This window comes from Hyperoodon ampullatus (genome assembly GCF_949752795.1).
Source record: "Hyperoodon ampullatus genome assembly, chromosome: 17".
NCBI lineage: Eukaryota > Metazoa > Chordata > Mammalia > Artiodactyla > Ziphiidae > Hyperoodon > Hyperoodon ampullatus.
In genome coordinates, this window is record NC_136930.1 from 6,971,150 (window position 1) to 6,992,185 (window position 21,036).

Sequence of the window (21,036 nt, forward strand, 5' to 3'; positions counted from 1 at the left end):
GTAATAGGCAGTCTACCTGAAAAAGAATTCAGAATAATGATGGTAAAAATGATCCAAGATTCTATTTCCCAGATCCAAAATCTTGGAAATAGAATAGACAAAATGCAAGAAACAGTTAACAAGGACCTAGAAGAACTAAAGATGAATCAAGCATCGGTTATAAACACAATAGATGAAATGAAAAATACTCTAGATGGGATCAATAGCAGAATAACAGAGGCAGAAGAACGGATAAGTGACGTGGAAGGTAAAATAGAGGAAATAACTGCTGCAGAGCAGAATAAAGAAAAAAGAATTAAAAGAACAGAGGACAGTCTCAGAGACCTCTGGGACAACATTAAACGCACCAACATTCGAATTATAGGGGTTCCAGAAGAAGAAGAGAAAAAGAAAGGGACTGAGAAAATATTTGAAGAGATTATAGTTGAAAACTTCCCTAATATGTGAAAGGAAATAGTTAATCAAGTCCAGGAGGCACAGAGAGTCCCATACAGCATAAATCCAAGGAGAAATATGCCAAGACACATATTAATCAAACTGTCAAAAATTAAACACAAAGAACTCATATTAAAAGCAGCAAAAGAAAAACAATAACACAGAAGGGAATCCCCATCAGGATAACAGCTGATCTCTCAGCAGAAGCTCTACAAGCCAGAAGGGAGTGGCAGGACATATTTAAAGTGATGAAGGAGAAAAACCTGCAACCAAGATTACTCTACCCAGCAAGGATCTCATTCAGATTTCATGGAGAAATTAAAACCTTTACAGACAAGCAAAAGCTGAGAGAGTTCAGCACCACCAAATCAGCTTTACAACAAATGCTAAAGGGACTTCTCTAGGCAAGAAACACAACAGAAGGAAAATACCTACAAAAACGAACCCAAAACAATTAAGGAAATGGGAATAGGAACATACATATCAATAATTACCTTAAATGTAAATGGACTAAATGCTCCCACCAAAAGACACAGATTGGCTGAATGGATACAAAAACAAGACCCATATATATGCTATCTACAAGAGACCCACTTCAGACCTAGAGACACATACAGATTTAAAGTAAGGGGATGGAAAAAGATATGCCATGAAAATGGAAATCAAAAGAAAGCTGGAGTAGCAATTCTTATATCAGACAAAATAGACTTTAAAATAAAGACTATTAGAAGAGACAAAGAAGGACACTACATAATGATAAAGGGATCGATCCAAGAAGATATAACAATCATAAATATGTATGCACCCAACATAGGAGCACCTCAATACATAAGGCAAATACTAACAGCCATAAAAGGGGAAATCGACAGTAACACACTCATAGTAGGGGACTTCAACACCCCACTTTCACCAATGGACAGATCATCCAAAATGAAAATAAATAAGGAAACACAAGCTTTAAATGATACATTAAACAAGATGGACTTAATTGATATTTATAGGACATTCCATCCAAAAACAACAGAATACACATTTTTCTCAAGTGCTCATGGAACATTCTCCAGGATAGATCATATCTTGGGTCACAAATCAAGCCTTGGTAAATTTAAGAAAATTGAAATTGTATCAAGTATCTTTTCCCACCACAATGCTATGAGACTAGACATCAATTACAGGAAAAGAGCTGTAAAAAATACAAACACATGGAGGCTAAACAATACACTACTTAATAACGAAGTGATCACTGAAGAAATCAAAGAGGAAATTAAAAAATACCTAGAAACAAATGACAATGGAGACACGATGACCCAAAACCTATGGGACGCAGCAAAAGCAGTTCTAAGGGGGAAGTTTATAGCAATACAATCCCACCTTAAGAAACAGGAAACATCTGGAGTAAACAACCTGACCCTGCACCTAAAGCAATTAGAGAAAGAAGAACAAAAAACCCCCAAAGTTAACAGAAGGAAAGAAATCATAAAGATCAGATCAGAAATAAATTAAAAAGAAATGAAGGAAACGATAGCAAAGATCAATAAAACTAAAAGCTGGTTCTTTGAGAAAATAAACAAAATTGATAAACCATTAGCCAGACTCATCAAGAAAAAGGGAGAAGACTCAAATCAATAGAATTAAAAATGAAAAAGGAGAAGTAACAACTGACACTGCAGAAATACAAAGGATCATGAGAGGTTACTACAAGCAACTCTATGCCAATAAAATGGACAACCCGGAAGAAATGGACAAATTCTTAGAAATGCACAACCTGCCAAGACTGACTCAGGAAGAAATAGAAAATATGAATAGACCAATCACAAGCACTGAAATTGAAACTGTGATTAAAAATCTTCCAACAAACAAAAGCCCAGGACCAGATGGCTTCACAGGCGAATTCTATCAAACATTTAGAGAAGAGCTAACACCTATCCTTCTCAAACTCCTCCAAAATATAGCAGAGGGAGGAGCACTCCCAAACTCATTCTACGAGGCCACCATCACCTTGATACCAAAACTAGGCAAGGATGTCACAAAGAAAGAAAACTACAGGCCAATATCACTGATGAACATAGATGCAAAAATCCTCAACAAAATACTAGCAAACAGAATCCAACAGCACATTAAAAGGATCATACACCATAATCAAGTGGGGTTTATTCCAGGAATGCAAGGATTCTTCAATACGCAAATCAATCAATGTGATACACCATATTAAGAAATTGAAGGAGAAAAACCATATGATCATCTCAATAGATGCAGAGAAAGCTTTAGACAAAATTCAACACCCATTTGTGATAAAAACCCTGCAGAAAGTAGGCATAGAGGGAACTTTCCTCAATATAATAAAGGCCATATATGACAAACCCACAGCAAACATCGTCATCAATGGTGAAAATCTGAAACCATTTCCACTAAGATCAGGAAAAAGACAAGGCTGCCCACTCTCACCACTCTTATTCAACTTAGTTTTGGAAGTTTTAGCCACAGCAATCAGAGAAGAAAAGGAAATAAAAGGAATCCAAATTGGAAAAGAAGAAGTAAAGCTGTCACTATTTGCAGATGACACGATACTATACATAGAGAATCCTAAAGATGCTACCAGAAAACTACTAGAGCTAATCAATGAATTCGGTAAAGTAGCAGGATACAAAATTAATGCACAGAAATCTGTGGCATTCCTGTACACTAATGATGAAAAATCTGAAAGTGAAATCAAGAAAACACTCCCATTTACCATTGCAACAAAAAGAATAAAATATCTAGGAATAAACCTACCTAAGGAGACAAAAGACCTGTATGCAGAAAATTATAAGACACTGATGAAAAAAATTAAAGATGATACAAATAGATGGAGAGACATACCATGTTCCTGGATTGGAAGAATCAATATTGTGAAAATGACTCTACTACCCAAAGCAATCTACAGATTCAATGCAATCCCTATCAAACTACCAATGGCATTTTTCACAGAACTAGAACAAAAGATTTCAAAATTCGTTTGGAAAAACAAAAGACCCTGAATAGCCAAAGCAATCTTGAGAACGAAAAACGGAGCTGGAGGAATCAGGCTCCCTGACTTCAGACTATACTACAAAGCTATAGTAATCAAGACAGTGTGGTACTGGCACAAAAACAGAAAGATAGATCAATGGAACAGGATAGAAAGCCCAGAGATAAACCCACGCACATATGGTCACCTTATCTTTGATAAAGGAGGCAGGAATGTACAGTGGAGAAAGGACAGCCTCTTCAATAAGTGGTGCTGGGAAAGCTGGACAGGGACATGTAAAAGTATGAGATTAGATCATTCTCTAACACCATACACAAAAATAAGCTCAAAATGGATTAAAGACCTAAATGTAAGGCCAGAAACTATCAAACTCTTAGAGGAAAACATAGGCAGAACACTCTATGACATAAATCACAGCAAGATCCTTTTTGACCCACCTCCTAGAGAAATGGAAATAAAAACAAAGATAAACAAATGGGACCTAATGAAACTCCAAAGCTTTTGCACAGCAAAGGAAACCATAAACAAGACCAAAAGACAACCCTCAGAATGGGAGAAAATATTTGCAAATGAAGCAACTGACAAAGGATTAATCTCCAAAATTTATAAGCAGCTCATGCAGTTCAATAGCAAAAAAACAAACAACCCAATCCAAAAATGGGCAGAAGACTTAAATAGGCATTTCTCCAAAGAAGATATACAGATTGCCAACAAACATGAAAGAATGCTCAACATCATTAATCATTAGAGAAATACAAATCAAAACTACAATGAGATATCATCTCACACCAGTCAGAATGGCCATCATCAAAAAATCTAGAAACAATAAATGCTGGAGAGGGTGTGGATAAAAGGGAACACTCTTGCACTGCTGGTGGGAATGTGAATTGGGACAGCCACTATGGAGAACAGTACGGAGGTTCCTTAAAAAACTACAAATAGAACTACCATATGACCCAGGAATCCCACTACTGGGCATATACCCTGAGAAAACCATAATTCAAAAAGAGTCATGTACCAAAATGTTCATTGCAGGTCTATTTACAAGAGCCAGGACATGGAATCAACCTAAGTGTCCATCATCAGATGAATGGATAAAGAAGATGTGGCACATATATACAATGGAATATATTACTCAGCCATAAAAAGAAACGAAATTGAGCTATTTGTAATGAGGTGGATAGACCTAGAGTCTGTCATACAGAGTGAAGTAAGTCAGAAAGAGAAAGACAAATACCGTATGCTAACACATATATATGGAATCTAAGAAAAAAAAATGTCATGAAGAACCTAGGGGTAAAACAGGAATAAAGACACAGACCTACTTGAGAATGGACTTGAGGATATGGGGAGGGGGAAGGGTAAGCTGTGACAAAGCGAGAGAGAGGCATGGACATATATACAGTACCAAACGTAAGGTAGATAGACAGTGGGAAGCAGCCGCATAGCACAGGGAGATCAGCTCGGTGCTTGGTGACCGCCTGGAGGGGTGGGATAGGGAGGGTGGGAGGGAGGGAGACGCAAGAGGGAAGGCATGTGGGAACAGATGTATATGTATGACTGATTCACTTTGTTATAAAGCAGAAACTAATAAAAATAAATAAATAAATAAAATTAATTGCAAAAAAAAAATGAAGTGCGCTGACATTGCAAAATTATGAGGATCATCATGAGAGTGGCTTTGGTGTGACAGGCTCAGCTGTGTGTGCCTCGCTTTCCTTGCTTAATCCAAACGTACCCAGATGAAGACGCACCGGCTTCTGCTCTCTTCAGCTACTGAAACGCGGCTCTAATGACTCTGTCACTGAGTGGCTGAGTGGGTCTAAAATTGTCTCCCAAAATCCCATCACAGCCTTCCACAAGCTCTGCCCCTTTTGCGTGTGTCCTCAGCCTTCGAAATTCTTCAATCTGAAAATAAAGGCAGGACAAAACAGATTAATCACTTACCGGCCATGAACAAGACTGCAGTTTCATCAATGGCTTAAAATATGCATAAATTATAAGAATTTAGAAAGAGACAAATTAAACTTCAAAGAGAGAAAAAGAACTTCATCCTTCCAGACCTAAGACATTAGACGCAACCCCTGCAAGAAGAATGAAGACCGCAGAAGTAGGGATATGAAGGTCTGCAGACAACCCAAACTGCCATGGAAACCTGCTGGCTCTGTTTGTACAAAAATGATACACCCTTCTCTCAAGAAGCTCTTATGGCCACCTGTGACATAATGAGAAAAAGTGAACAAATGAAGCAGTGTTCTGAAATGCTTCCCAAGTATCTCTTTAAGTAACGAATTCTGGTGTTACTGTATGCTAACACTGACCAGATGTTAAATGTATCAGATGGAGGTTTTTTCATCAAAAGACTCTCTTTGATATTCGTCTAGCCCTCTGGAAAGCACAGGTCCAAAGAGTGCCTCTGATTTTCCAAAAGTTTAAGCCCATCTTCCTCCCCTGGCAAGAGCGATTTTCAACTTCATCTCCCTTTTCAGGAGGCCTCCCGAGATACCGTGGTGTCCTGTTACACACAAAGAGGTTCCCATAGTCCCACGGGACCGTTCCCATCAAGTGCACTGCAGTTTCCCTGACTTGCCGGGTCTGCACCTCCTAAGAATCCATAGTGTGCCAGACACAACCCTCTGGGAAGTGTCTGAACACCAAGTAAGCACGTGATAAGTGTTCGCCAGCCTCACTGCCATCTAGCAGTTGACTTACCTCTGTTAAGTCACGGTCTGTTATTTCATTTAAATGCCCCATGAAATCACATGCCACAGATATTCTTCATTCCTTACACAAAAGGAGAAACTGAGGCCACATGGGTTAAGGAAGTTTCCAGATTAGCCGGGTCTGACAATGCCAAGTCCAGCTGCTCCTTTCCCAGCTTCACAGCCACCTCTTCAGAAATTCTAGTCATCAGTAGACCCTACATCTGGCACTTACCCCAGAATGTTGAGCAAGTGTGATCTGAACAGCATCAATCCACCAAAAGTTCACCATCTGTGAACCAGAGGCTTCTGCCTACAAAGGTTCATACAGCACACCCACAGACTTCTCCCAATCATAAGGTGAAAAAAATGCGAGAGATTAACTAATTCAGGGTTCGAATAAAAGTCTAAAAACACCTAGGCTTTAGAGGATCCATGAAACTCCTGAATGACTTGTAAAAATTTCCCTGTGTAGTAGTTTCTTAAGAAGAGGTTCCTGACTCCAAAAGAGTTGAACCTCACAAGATTCAAACCATTCATATATGTGTTGGAAAACAAGAGTTGGGGAAAATTAAATGGCTTGTTAGATCAGAACCCAGGTTAGAAATTTGACTTCTAACGTTCCATTTTTCCATGTCTTCAAATACTGTTTGATTTCACTAAATGGGATAAGCCTGATCCAACTAGAATTGTCCTGTTTTTTAAAATAACTTCCACATGCTGTATTTATATAGAAGTGCCAGTCAGCTAAGCCATTAGCTGTTTAATCTACATAATGGTCTTCCACTAGACCGTCACACGGTCTTAGAGGGGGGACTATGGCAGCACCCATATTGCTTGCTGCATCTGAAAAATGTCTAGAGCCACAGCGGCACGAGAATCCCCTGTAAAACACATCTCTCTGAAATGCCAATTTTTTGGAAGTAACCACCACTCGGAACCTTTTAGTCACTTCAAGTGGTTTCAAGTACACACTGCATTATCTCACGTTGAAATGAGACAGAGTGAGAAGGGAACAGAATAATAGTCCAGGATAAAAGTCTTCAGCAAAACTCAGATGTCATGGCTGTACAGAGACTATCGTCATCACATATATCAGGATGTACGATTTCATCGATTTTTAATGCTACTCTACTTAAACACGGTATTTGTTTTTAGCCAATTTGAAGGAGACAGATGGAGAGGACAGAGCTCCGACACTTCAGAGACAAGTCCTCACCTGCTGAAGGTAGCAGAGCTGAGTGGCTGCTCTCCTCTGAGCCCGGGTGGCACGCCAGTGGGTCTAAGGCATTTACTGCGACCTCCTTATTGCAGGACCCCAATGATTCACTCAAAGTTCAGCTTTCAAACTCCTTTCTTCATGAGTGCATTTAAAGGGCTAATGTCTAGGGTCTGAGGTTTGGCACTCATTAATTTTAGTAGTTTCCGAGGTCCTGTGCACATCCTATAATAGACTTATTTTGACTTACAGTTCATATGTCATCATGTTAAAAGAGAAAAATAACACATAAAAGTCGGTGTTCTCATCTTATTCTCTTTCATCACCAGGCGATGATGATCCATGAATTAGAGGAAAAGAATTCCTTGTGGTAGTCAAATAGAGGGAACAAAGCAAATTGTACTTAAATAGTCCGTATATGTGTATATATAATGAGATTTCATATATATATATATATATATATATATATATATATATACATATCTCTCCACCTTTCACGTCCTGAACCTTGTTGTTTTGGTTTCATTTTCTTCTAGCCCATTATCTAACTTTCTTTCTAGAATCATTGCTCTCTCTTCCTGAACTTTCATCCCTAAAACAACCCTCATTCTGTCATTAATCAGTCCTTAATCTGATCTTTTGGGGGGTTTTTTTGTTTGTTTTTTTGTGGTTTTTTTTGAGGAAGAGCTTAGAGAAAAGAACTTTCTTGCCCCAGGAACACTGATGTAAACTTTCCTATCATCCCAATCCCTGGCTCTGGGCTCGGCCACTGTCGTCCCATCATTAGGACAGTTACTAATGAGCCACACAGATGGAAACTTACTCCAGACGTAGAGATTACAGAGCTCGTGACTCCACGGGAAGCGCTCTGTATCATGGAAGATGCTGAATAAATACAAACTTTCTCACAAGTCCCTAAAAATAACGCATATTAAGAAAGGAAAGAGGGAGTCTCCCAGGAGCAAGTGAAAGTCCTAGAGTTACACTGCTTAAGGACAGTAGCCACCAGCCAGCCCCACGGGGCCACCAAGCATTCGAAATGTTGTTAGTCTGAACTGAGATGTACTGGAAATGGAGGATTCATACACACAAAGTCAGACTTCGTATGAAAATAAGGATGTGAAAAATCTCATCAATGGTCTGTTATACGGATTACACGTTAAAATGATCTTTTTGATTCACTGGATTGAAACAGACTACCTGAATTAACTTCACCTGTTTATTTTGACTTTTTTTACTGTGGCTACTAGACAATTTTCTCTCACATAGGCGGCTCACATGGTGTTTCCATTGGATAGGACTGGTCTAGTGCCGCCCAGCACACCGGCCTTCAGGCACTCAGCATCCTGGTGGTAAGACTGCTGACCTCAATTAGCTGAGGACATAAATGCGGGTAGATGAGAAACAGTGGTTCTCAAAGTGTGCTTCCTGGAATAAGTGCCCCAGTCCCACCAAATCAGCAACTCTGGGGTGCGGCCCAGCAGTCTGTGTTTTAAGATGCCCTCCCGGGGGGGATTCTGTTGCACACTCAAATTAGAGGAACACGGACACAGAAGAAAATGCACAACAAATGTTCCAAATCACTTGGAATCATTTTCAAACACAACCGTGCTGGGGTCCTGCAGCATCCTGGTCTTCAGGGTTCATGGCCACTCAGATCCCACATGGAGCATAGAAAAAGCCTGCCCCTCAGAGGTCCAAGACCAGACGGGCTCCCAGACCCCCCAGGCCACAAGCATCTGTGCCAGAAATCGGGCTAGGAAGAGTCCCACTTTTCAATCCACAGGAAGTCTGAAATGGGGAAGGAGGAAGAAGAGGCAAGATTGGGAGGAAACAAAATTTAAGATGGTTTTCCGAGTTCTAACAGGCGTATAGCCACACGGTGAAAACCAATAACAACATCCATATTCTTTTGTTTCACTGGTGTTACTTGAAGTTGAAAGAGAAAGGAATAAACAAAGACAGACACATCTAATTTGGGAAAAGTAGGTAAGTTAAGACATAGAAACAGATGAGTAAGAGGACCATGGAGAAAAAAGACAGGAAAATGAGAGTAAAACGGAAGAATCAATTATTTGTGTGTGTGTATGCGCATGCTCACATATCTGCACATGTGCCATTATATCAAAATACCACGTGTGATCAATTCTGAATATTGTTCACATTTTAATGTCACTGTGAAATCAGAATGTCTTACAATTTCCGTTGTCAGATCTGATTAAATTTGGTATTTTTATTCTGCCCTCAGAGTCCCATTTCCAAACATAACAATCCAGCTGAGGGAATTCCCTGGTGGGCCAGTGGTTAGGACTCTGTGCTTTCACTGCCATGGCCTGGGTTCAATCCCTGGTCGGGGAACTAAGCCTCACAGTGCAGCCAAAAAAAACCAAAAACAAACAAAAACAAAAAACAATCCAGCTGAAAAAAAATATTTTTTTTTCACTTCGGCTTCCTAATGTTTTACACCACTGTTTATCTTACAGTAATTTAATGGTTACAGATCACTTTTTTAAATGTTTTAAATTACACTCATCCAAATCCATCCAATTGTGTGGGTTTCTTCCCCTAGCATAGGGTGTGCTAACCAGGAATAACATGAAAAAGTCAACCAATCAGGAGCTTCCAGTCCCAGATGCTAGAATTCTTAGTGCCCAGGAAGATGCAAATGGTCCACGACAGGCTTAGCTGTCAACACCACACTTCAGCCGCTGACTCCTTCTCCCCGCCACCCGCACCTCCAGCAGCTGTGCATTTCCTAGGAAAGCATTATGATCTAGAGCTTCTCCCTTAATTACGTTGCAAGTGCAGACACTATTATCCTGTGACAGATGACGCATTTCAAGATACAATTGTTTCTACAATATCCAGCTGCTTAATTACATGTTACGCCTATAAGAGGACACATTATTTTTTCAATACAAAGTTTTCTATTTCTCGATATAATCAACTTATTGGCCACTTCACCTGCCATTTGCTATTTCTTTTGTTATTTTCTATATCAATCCTCTGTCTCTCTCTTTCTGCCTCCATCTCTATATCTCTCTGCTCCTCTTTAAGCACATAGGGTGAGGCTTCTCAATGTTTCTTGGTTTTGATTCTAGAATCACATCCTCTCTCTTGGGTTCTTCTTGTTTGTACTGACCTCTCTGGACCTTCTCTATTTGGGGCTCTGCTTTCTATGAAATTATATGAGCAGCAACAGTGAAACATTCAAGCCAAGGACAGACTGATTTATATTCTCCTAAAATTATAATTTTTTCCTAAATCACTCTAAATTCCATTTTAATTTACACGCGAGTGTGTGTGTGTGTGTGTTTGTGTGTGTGTGTGTGTGTGTCCATTTCAACATTCCTGCCCTCTGAACAGATGCTATAATGGAGCTCTGTGCTAACAGAACCTACATCTTTTTTCTTGAAAAGCCACAGCTAACTGGAAAGTCATCTATTTCCAAGAGCAGTTGGGATTATTCCTTCCAATGTACATTCCTTTGGCTCTGGCTCCCTTTGAGGAAGATACAGCTTATTTCCCAATAATTGAGGAGCATCACTTAGTGAGTTAGGGCTAGACTTTGTCACTGGCCTCACTCAAAGGGACAATACAAAGCAAGGCTCCCTTTGAAGACAGAGAGACTGGAAGGCATGATGATTTGTCTCTGGATTTTCGCATAGCATACCGGTCGACGTGGAAGTAAAACATCCGCGTTCACATTTACAGACTGTCCGTTAACATTCCCCATACCGTGCTAGCAAGGGATCCTTAATGGAATTCTAAATGGAACTGAGAATTTTCTTTTCTGTGGCTCAGCAAGGTTAATTCGAACTGACTTGCAATAAATAGACATTTATTGTGGTTATGGAGGAAAATTTTATTTTTCACTAAACGATTTGACCTATTTTTAGAAAATTACCTTTAAACTGCTGAACAAATGTGACTGTAGACCCCGCGCTGCTTCTACTACTTCTGCCAGTCTCCCCTCCTCGTGACTAATGCCAGTTAAAACTTTTACCCTTGGTCCCCTTCTCCTTTCAGCTCAACACTCCATGGAAACATCTCACTTCCGTTAACAATTCAGTTAATTGGCAATGATGGTCCTTGTTCATGAATCTTGTTTGCATGATGGCAACTCTGAAAAGAAATGAAGGCTTTCTCCATGGTAGAGGCTCAAGGCAAACTGGTTGGATGGGCTGGGGTGTTGACCTGGAACACTGACTGAGCATAACGGAAGGGATGGTGGAGGAATAATACTGGAGGAGAGAAGCCAAAGCTCAGCAACAGAGAAGTGTCAATACCAGGATCCACCAGTGAACACACAAGACCAAGGAACAGGAGTCAAGGGTGAGAACCCAGCAGTGGCATCTGGGCACATGTTTATACAGTGTAGTTATTTTCTACCTGGGTGGGCAGCATGCATCCTATTTAAATTCTCTGTAGCATTTGTCACTATGAACCTTTCTTCTCCACATCTTGCAGATACTCTCTCCTGTCCTGGACTCACGCCCTGCTGGCTGTTCCCAAGGCCCTTGGGCAAGTCCGTAGTTCCCTATGTGGTGCCATCTCCTCTACCTACACTGGGGTTTTGCACTCAGCTGGGCTATCTTGTCTCTTCCTCAACTTGAGCTAATCTGATCATCAAATCCATTTCTTCTTCTTGGACGTGAAGCTAGAATTCACTTCTCAGCCTCCCCTGCAATCAGGTATGTCCATGTGGTTGAGTTCCAGCCAACAGAATGTAAGCATAAATGGTGTTCGCCATTTCTAGGTCTGGCCCTTTAAAAGCAATCCCCCTTTGAGAGCCTCCATGCTCTTTCCCTTCCTGCTGGCTACATGACCACACCTAAGGACCTAGAAGTGAGGTATTAAAGATGGCAGAGTGTCTTTCAACCCGGTTCCCTGAATGCACAAAGAAAAGCCTTCACTGTGAATCAAAAACACATTTGTTGTATTTGTAAAATGTAAAAACACATTTTACGTGTGTAAAAAATAAATTCTTACTGTGATAAGTCACTGAAGTTTTGAGTTATATCTGTTACAGCAGTTACCACCTTTGCTATTAAATTCCAAATCTATATGTCATTAGTCCAAACCTCTACTCTTAACATTAGACTCAAACTCCTAATTTCTTCCCTCTCCTTTACTAGACTAACTCCTAATATTTTTCAGGAGTTATTCCCTGGACCTCCCAGTCCAGGTTGGGTTTCTGTCCTATGTGTTTCCAGAGCACCTTACTTATGACACAACATAGCTGTCTAATAATCATCTGCCTCCACAACTCCATGGTGAACTTTTTCAGAGTAAACACTGTGTCTGAATCTCTGCATCCTCTGTACCTGGTTGGCAGTCAGGAACAGTTTCTTGTAAGAAAAAAACAGATGAATGAATAAATAAAGGAATTGGGGTTTGTCATATTAAAAATACAAAGGCCCAAAGGTGGTGTGATCAAAGTTTCTAAAATAATGAAACAATGAAGATGCTGAATAGGGCACTTTTAAAATTAATCCTTAGAAAAAAAGAGAAATCAGAAATTGTTAAAGGTTGAAAGAAGGATTTTAAAGATTTAAGGACAAACAAAAGAAGGCTTTCCTGAGTAGTGAGTCAACTTGAACTTCTTATAAAATGATACGGGATATAATAAAAGTTTGTAAAAAGTTTCTAAAGGAATCTTGGTTTATTGAGAGGACGGCCCAAGTCTTTTGAGACCGATCATGAAGAACAAGTATAGCCTTCCAGAACACATCCTTAGACAGATAGGAGACATTTAAAGCTTTTTTTGTAATAATATCAAAACCATTGTTTAAACACCTTGTAGTGATGTTGCCTCCTGCTCTGCCAGCTAACATCCTAGTGACAGCTCACCTTGGAGCCACACACATTGTGCATTAGCATTTAGAGCACCTATGCTGTACCCAAGGTGGGAGGCAGGTGAACAAAAATGAGGCTAGAGAACAATCCAGAACTTTCCGGGGTGTTCTTTTTAGCGCCCTCACCCTCTGCATACAGGATTTTCCTGTGCAAGCCAAGAAAGAGCTATTACAAAGCCTGCATGTGACTTACAGAAATAACTGGCATTCTCACTTTACTTCCAAGACCTTTTTTCTCTCCAATGCCTGGGAAAACCCACTTGAAGGAATAACTATAATAATCAAAAGTTTGGCTATTTCACTGACTTCTATTTACTCTATAAAAACTGACTTTTAAAATACAGATCATAAAAGAGAGCTGGGTTTTCTTCATCCTTGACCTTTCCATTGCTTTCACTGGTTCAAGACATTTAACTTTATCTGAAAAGATGTGACTGATCTAACTGATCCAAAGGGAGCCAAAACGTAAAACAGACATGTTTCCCTTTTGTAGAGACAACATTTAACCTTTAACTCAGAACTTCATTCTGGAAGATTTAAAAGCACTGCACTCACCTGTAGCTGGGATATTGTTAGAGGGTATCGGAATAATATCCAGGTAACGCCTTCACTGCAGGGCGGAATAGTGAGAGAGCCTTCGTAGACCCAGTAATCGCGCAGCAGAGGGTCTGTGCCATCACGTGGACGTATCACAGAAAGGCAAGTTAATGAAAAATAATTTGGAAGATTCCAACAATAATTTTCAAAATTACAAACTGTCCAAATAACACTTCTCAGACTGATGTCATTTTTAAACTAGAGCCTCACGTCTGTGTTTTTAATCTAATCATCATGGAGAAAACAATCAATAAAAAACATGATGAATCCTCTTTCTATTATTTATAGCAGTTTCTCTCAATGGGTTACTATACATATTTAAATATGGCTATATAAACTGGATGTATATAAACTTGATATACTATATTATATATATACATACTTGATATATATACTATCTATATACTATATATCAAGTTTACTCACTTGAGGAGAAGTGTATCCATTTTTTTTTCTTTTTACTTTATTGGATGATTTACCTGACTGATTATACCCAATATCTATTGAATGTTTACTACATGTGAAGTGCTCTTCTAAGCGTTTTACATTAACTTATTTAACTCTTACAACAAACCAGTGAGATAGGTCCCATTATTACCCACACGTTGCAGATGGGGAAACTGAATCACAGAGGGTATGTAATATGCCCACAGTCACTGGGCTAACAACTGCCAGAGCCAGGATGAGAACGAAAGCAGTCTGGTTTCAAAGTCTGTGTGTTTAAATTATCTTTTTAAAAATTCAGTTAAAATAAATTTTTGTAAAATACAAAAAAAAAGTCAACAATTTGTAGCTATTGGGATTTAAAGGGAGAGACTGCTTAAGTTGTTCCCAGGTGTGATTATTTAGAGCTTTTGATTCTTTTAAGAATGTTAAATCATATATCTGATTTTTTTTAATAAAAATGAGAGACAAGAAAACAGTCTGTGCATTTAACCATGCTGTTCTAGCTACCTCTATATTGCTTCTTCAATAGCAAAATACTGAAATCATATTATGATAGAATAAAAAAAAAATTCTTATAAAATCTTGTAGCCTGCATTAGAAGAATTTGTGATTAAATGTGATGGGTGAGTATTCAACATATGGAAAAAACTGGTTTGTAGCAGTGCAATTAAACGTAGAAAGTAGAAGATACAATGCATTTGGTTTTGTTTGGAATACCAAAAAATTTCACATAATTTAGGCAGAGAAATGTGAAGACCAAAATTTTGTACAAAACAACCTTTATCTACAAATGATATTTTGAGTATTTTATATACAATTCTTACCTGTTCAGGCATACCTAGATATTTAGAAATAATAGCTAAATAATAATATCATTGCAAAGAGGTTATCTTTTAAAATTAGATATAAAGTTTATTTCACACCAGAGATTAATAAGAACTGCACTGACCAATCTTACATGTATATCAAGGTTATGTTATTACAGTCGTGCTTTACACAGAGGTAGCAATTTGTATGAATGAAAATCCAAAAAAAAACCTCTTCATGGATTAATGGAACTAGTGGTAAAGTGTTTATTTCAAAAGGTTTACTCCCAGGTTTAGAGCAATCTGAAACGGGTACCAACTACAGAGAATATAAATTGTAAAGAAACTTTATTAACTAATAAGATATAGTTGTGTATGTTCTGAGGAAAACAATGCAGTCATATCCACAGTTAAAATTCATCTTATGCAGATGAATGCTTACCTGGTAATAAAGTGTTAGGATTAAAGCAAGGTATTGTTTTGGACTTCCCCTGAAACAGAAAACAATGTACCCCATGTTAACATAAAATTTCTAAATTTTAGAATAAGAACATTTATTAGCACTAAAAATCCAGGTTGAAGTCTTTTCTGAATGGCATTATCAGACCCCACAGATTTGTGTCAATCTGTCTTCTCATTGGAGCGACAGGGGTTGATTCCAACAAGATACTCTGGCTCTGAGTCTGTAGCTATTTTCTCTGCTGCTGCAGCTCAATTTTCCCTATAATTCCAGGTATGAAATTTAAAATCGTCCAGTGTCCATCTGCCCCATGTCAGCTACCTTTCCGGCTCCTGGCACATCCAGACCAGAGACTTAGGCCTTGGCTCAGGGAATTCTTTAGAAATGACTTTCTTCCTGGTACTATGATCTCAATTCCTAACCTTCTTGGCAGGACGGGCTGCCTCCAAATTCTCGTTTTGCCCCCTTTGGATTTGGTAGCTCAGCTCTAGGACCTATTCTGGATGCTCTCCTCCTCCAGAGACGCAGAACTGACACTCAGATGAAAATATTAAATTTCAATACACGTTTATCAAAACTAGATTTAAATTTCGATAAACTATTTGTACCATCACCAATTCACATTTCTAATCACTATTTTAAATAGTCCCATTTAAAATGTCGGTCCTTAGACAGACACACCTGTCACTCCAGTTGGATGTCTCTTATAAGATTACTCCACTAATGCAGACATTAACAGGGAATGTTAGTGCATGACCTCTTGGTCTCTTCCTTACTTCTGGGGACTGCTGGACACATTAAAGAATCCAGCTTACTTACCTCCCACCAATCTCCTGTATTCCATAACGACTGATGTCACATTAGCTGAAGCAATAAAGGAAAATTTCTCAACCCATTTCTATTCAACACATGCCAATGAAAATGTGTCCTTGTCCCCTTTTCATCAGCTTCTGTGACCAGTCTGTGCTTTCCCTTGGCAGCTGGATTCACTCTGAGCCTGCGCTCAGGAGACCTTCTGTAGAGGTTCTTGCCTGGTTCCAGATGCTCTGGGCTTGAGCTAGTGAGTCTAGAGCTAGCGAGACTTTGTTTCCAGACAGATTTTAGGGTTGGCCTTGGGTCTTTGGACCCCTGTGCAGTATCTCCAGCACCCACATGGGACTGAACTTCTCCCCCACAAGGCCACTCAGATTCTACTGACTCAACGTGAGCATAGAAGGTACTGTTTATAAGAGAACTGGGCTTCCCGGTAATGCTAGGCCGAATCGCTACAGGCTGAAATCAACCTAAATCACCTTCTATGGGATATATCATCTTATGGCTTATATGTACTTGTCTCTTTTTGCCTTTTTACTTAAATACTTTGAAGTGTGGTTGCCACAACTTTTATTTGTTTCATTTACACTACCTTCCTGTAACCAGCGGGCAGAAAGGGGTAACTCAGCTGGCCTGGGTTGCTCGAATCCTACACAATCCAAAAAAAATTTAAAAGGCCTGTCTTCAAGACTGGCCCCTGGCTGGCTCCTGGGAGATCATCTCTGAGCCCTTGGAATATGCTGCCTGAGAAGAGTGGCTCTGTGTGCCTGAGGCCTTGGGTCAGGCTGCACCAGTTGGACCAGATAAGTATATCCCAACACTGTGATTTATGGTGAAAGCCCGGTTTTGCTCAGGGTGGGGGAGGGCTAGAGTCAGAGTAGCTGAGGTCAGTCCCTCAGGCATTGCCGGCTGGCATGCCTGACCCCCAATAAAATCCCTGGACACCAAGGCCCAGGAAAGCTTCCCTGGTTGGCAATGCTTCACACCTGTTGTGACATCACCGCTAGGAGAATCAGGTGTGTCCCTGTGCAACTCCATGGGGCGGGGCTGTCTGGAAGCTTGTGGCTCACTTCTCTGGGACTGTAGCCTTCCGCTGGAAGAAACCACAACCAGGAGGATAAGAACTTGGCTGTGAGTCCTTTTAGGGAATGTCCCAGCCTGAAGGTGGGCTTGGAAGCCTCTGACACAGCCAGTAGTTTTATTTTCCTTTAAAGAATGACTTACCTTATACTGAATATCCTGGAGGATTTCAGTTACAGCCTTCAGGCCTACGTGTTCTTTTCCGATCTGCAATGTGTAAAGCATAAACCATAACCATAAAGCTTTTAAATATGTAGTTTCTACTTAAGATAACCAACAGACGTGAAGTTCAAGTTCACCTGAATGTCCTTCCCGGGGAACAAATGACCTTTTTAATAATAGCCAGGTCAACATCTACTGAAGGCAATTAAAGGTGTAACAGAAGCCAGTACAAGAAAGTATTAGATATGTTCCTAGACATTTCCAAGAATCCATTCTAAATTCACCTTGCTAAGTACAGGTTTACCCAGTGTGCCATATATATATATATATATATATATATATAAAGTAATAATACTGCAATATAGAAATTTCAAGGATATTTCTGAATTAAAATTATTCATCACATGCCCAAAGCCTTCCGTTTTCACCCTGGGCATTTCTAGGTCATTACTATAAAGATTTTATCCGTGTTGAAAAAATTTTATTAACTCAGAAAAATGAGTACATGATTTCATACGTAATCATTGTCCTGTCACTGAAATCAGGACAACATTTTTGATTACCACAGAACATAGTTATATAATCCCCTTTTTATTCTTAAATAAATAAGAATATGCTGTTCATAGCTTTCTATGTTTTTTTTCCGGGCCCCGTTGAGTGGCTTGCGCAGTCTTAGTTCTCTGACCAGGGACTGAACTCAGGCCATGTCAGTGAAAGCTCTGAGTCCTAACCATTGGACCACCATGGAATTCCCAGTAGCTTTCTCTTTTAAAGCATTATGTATCATTACATTTTTTCAGTGTATAAAATGTTCCAAAGAATTTGAGACTTTAAAAAGAATATGATGTTAACTATTCTTGACTCTAACTTTAAAAATTATAAGTGCAATCTGATTTCCATTTTTCAGCCAAGTTTCAACAGTCCATGATAATGGAGGGCAGTGACAGCAGAGACAATTTATAACCTCAGACAAACAATCCTTGTTATGGTTCGCTTTTTCTCTTCCACATAAATTTTGGACATATATGCACTACCAAACGTAAAATAGATAGCTAGTGGGAAGCAGCCGCATGGCACAGGGAGATCAGCTCGGTGCTTTGTGTCCACCTAGAGGGGTGGGATAGGGAGGGTGGGAGGGAGGGAGACACAAGAGGGAAGAGATATGAGAACATATGTATATGTATAACTGAGTTACTTTGTTATAAAGCAGAAACTAACACACCATTGTAAAGCAATTATACTCCAATAAAGATGTTAAAAAAAAATTTTTGGAGAATGACCTACAAGGAGCTAGAAGAGCTGTCACCATGTTTATATTCCCTGTTTCTCTCCATGTGATCCAACTGGGAAACAGGCTAGGTGAAAGGGCATCAGAGGAAAGAGGTGAGACAAGAAACTTACATAACCTAAGATAGGCCAATCAGTTCAAAATAATTGGGACATCATTTTCCAGGTGTTTGCAATTCCTGAGATAGGCACTAAAAACAGAAAATGAATTCTCTTAAGTTAAAAAAATGTATATATATATATATATATATATAATATGTGCATATGTGTATATATATATATATATACACACACACATATACACACACACACACACACATATATATCTTAGGAAAATTTACTCCTGGATGCAAAAGCCTGGACCTGTAGGCAGACGTCTTCACCCCATCTTCAGGGGAAACAGACCCCTCTGTTGTACTGGTTTAACCACAATGTAGCATTAGGATGATTACACCCACAGGTCGGCTCTGTCTTTACTTCATGCATCTCTTGTCAGAGCTTAACTCTTCGAAGAGTCCACATCTGAACGTTGTAAGGCCACACAATGTAGTGGTCCAGGAGCAAGGTCACTTGCGTTGGATACTGGGCTCTGAGCCTGACTCCCTTTTTAGTCTTGAGCAAGTTTACCTAACCTCTGTGTCCTTCAGCTTCCTCCTCTATACAGTGAGGCGGACAAAAGTGATGGGATTGAAGATAAGACTCAATCAAACAAAAACCTTAGAACAGGGACTTCCCTGGTGGTCCAGTGGCTAAGACTCTGCACTCCCAATGCAGGGGGCTGGGCCGGGGTTCAATCCCTGGTCAGGGAACTAGATCCCACGGGCCGCCACCAAGAGTCCATATGCCGCAACTAAAATTCCCACGTGCCACAACTAAGACCCAACGTAGTCAAATCAATCAATCAATCAATAAATATTAAATTTAAAAAAACCTTAGAACAGGGCCGGGGAATTGTAATTCAGTGACTATCACTCAGACTACTCTTAATCAGAATACTACACAGCATCGAATACAGTTCTTACATAAAGTAGCACTTAATAACTCTTACTGGCTCCTTCTGTCTATAAAGGTTCTTTACCTTATGGGCAAAACTTTGTATTTTGCAACCAACTTCAGCTATTGCTCGATCTCTTTCCTTCTTTGTCAAAGTTTTCTCTGAAGGGGTTACAGCCACCAAAAAGAAAATATAGATGGATCCCCTGCACACCTCAGCCCCTAAAATCCTACAGCAGTCCAGGTGGCAACGCAACATGGGACCAAGAGTCTTCCAGGAACCCAGTAACTCCTGACCCTCCCCTTGGCCGTCTTTCACCGCCGCCCCAAATGCCAGCCCTCTGGTGAGTTTCCTCTCGACAACCTCAGCCCTGCACAGCCCTGTGCTTTTCTGCTTCTAACGCTAATCCCCCCTCATTTTCCACCGCAGCCTCTGAAACTGGATGACTCCACAGCTTTGACAAGCTCTCCCACCACCTCCTCCAGGGGGTCTCTGTGAACCCCTCGGGTCTGCTCAAGGCCACCACCCTCCCAAGACTTTGGCGTGGACACTGCGCAGTCTCCCTCAAGACAGGAGTGAGAGCTGTGGCCAGCTGTTACTTTCAGATGGGTCTTCTACCCCACAAGCCCAAAGCCATCCTCCTCCTCTGAGCGGACTGCCCTCCTCCGATGCTATCCTGCTCTACTTGTCACGTACTGACCCACCGGTCGTTCCCAGTGCTCATCCCCTCCTGCCGTCACTCCGGAGGACTTCAGCATCCCTGTGCGCGACCTGTACCCTCCCTGGCCTGTCTCTTTACCCCTCAGTCCATGCCCATCAGCTCCCTCCCTCCTCAGCAAACCAATCCTGAGAACACACCCTGGATTTGTCTTCACTCTGAAAACTGCAACTCCAAACGAAGACCATTGCCTCTGACCGTAAGTGCCCATCTGTCCAGCTCTCTCTTCTTTTCTCTCTCTTCCTATTCACTGATCACAAGGCATCACGCCCCGCAGGTCTCTCTTGGCTTCATCTCTTTGCCTTCCTGCGTATGCTCAATGACACCTCTTCAACCATTCCCCGTTCTCTAATCCCTTTGTCCTCCTAAACCTTATGCTCTGTAACGGATCAATACAACAATTAATTTGTTAGAGGGACTTTCCTGGCGGTCCAGTGGTTAAGACTCCATG

General features: G+C 40.2%; 1 protein-coding gene across 2 annotated transcripts in view; it reads right to left on the minus strand.

Moving 5' to 3' along the window:
• Positions 1-5,215: 5,215 nt before the first annotated feature.
• CA8 (carbonic anhydrase 8) overlaps positions 5,216-21,036 on the minus strand; it is a gene marked incomplete at both ends in the record, with an annotated part of 66,362 nt that continues 50,541 nt past the window's right edge. For both annotated transcript variants that reach the window (XM_079722799.1, XM_079722798.1), the window contains 4 exons: positions 5,216-5,350; positions 13,777-13,889; positions 15,514-15,562; positions 17,569-17,631. In XM_079722799.1, coding sequence (XP_079578925.1) covers positions 5,216-5,350; positions 13,777-13,889; positions 15,514-15,562; positions 17,569-17,631 — 360 coding nt within the window. The remainder of the gene's footprint in view (positions 5,351-13,776; positions 13,890-15,513; positions 15,563-17,568; positions 17,632-21,036) is intronic.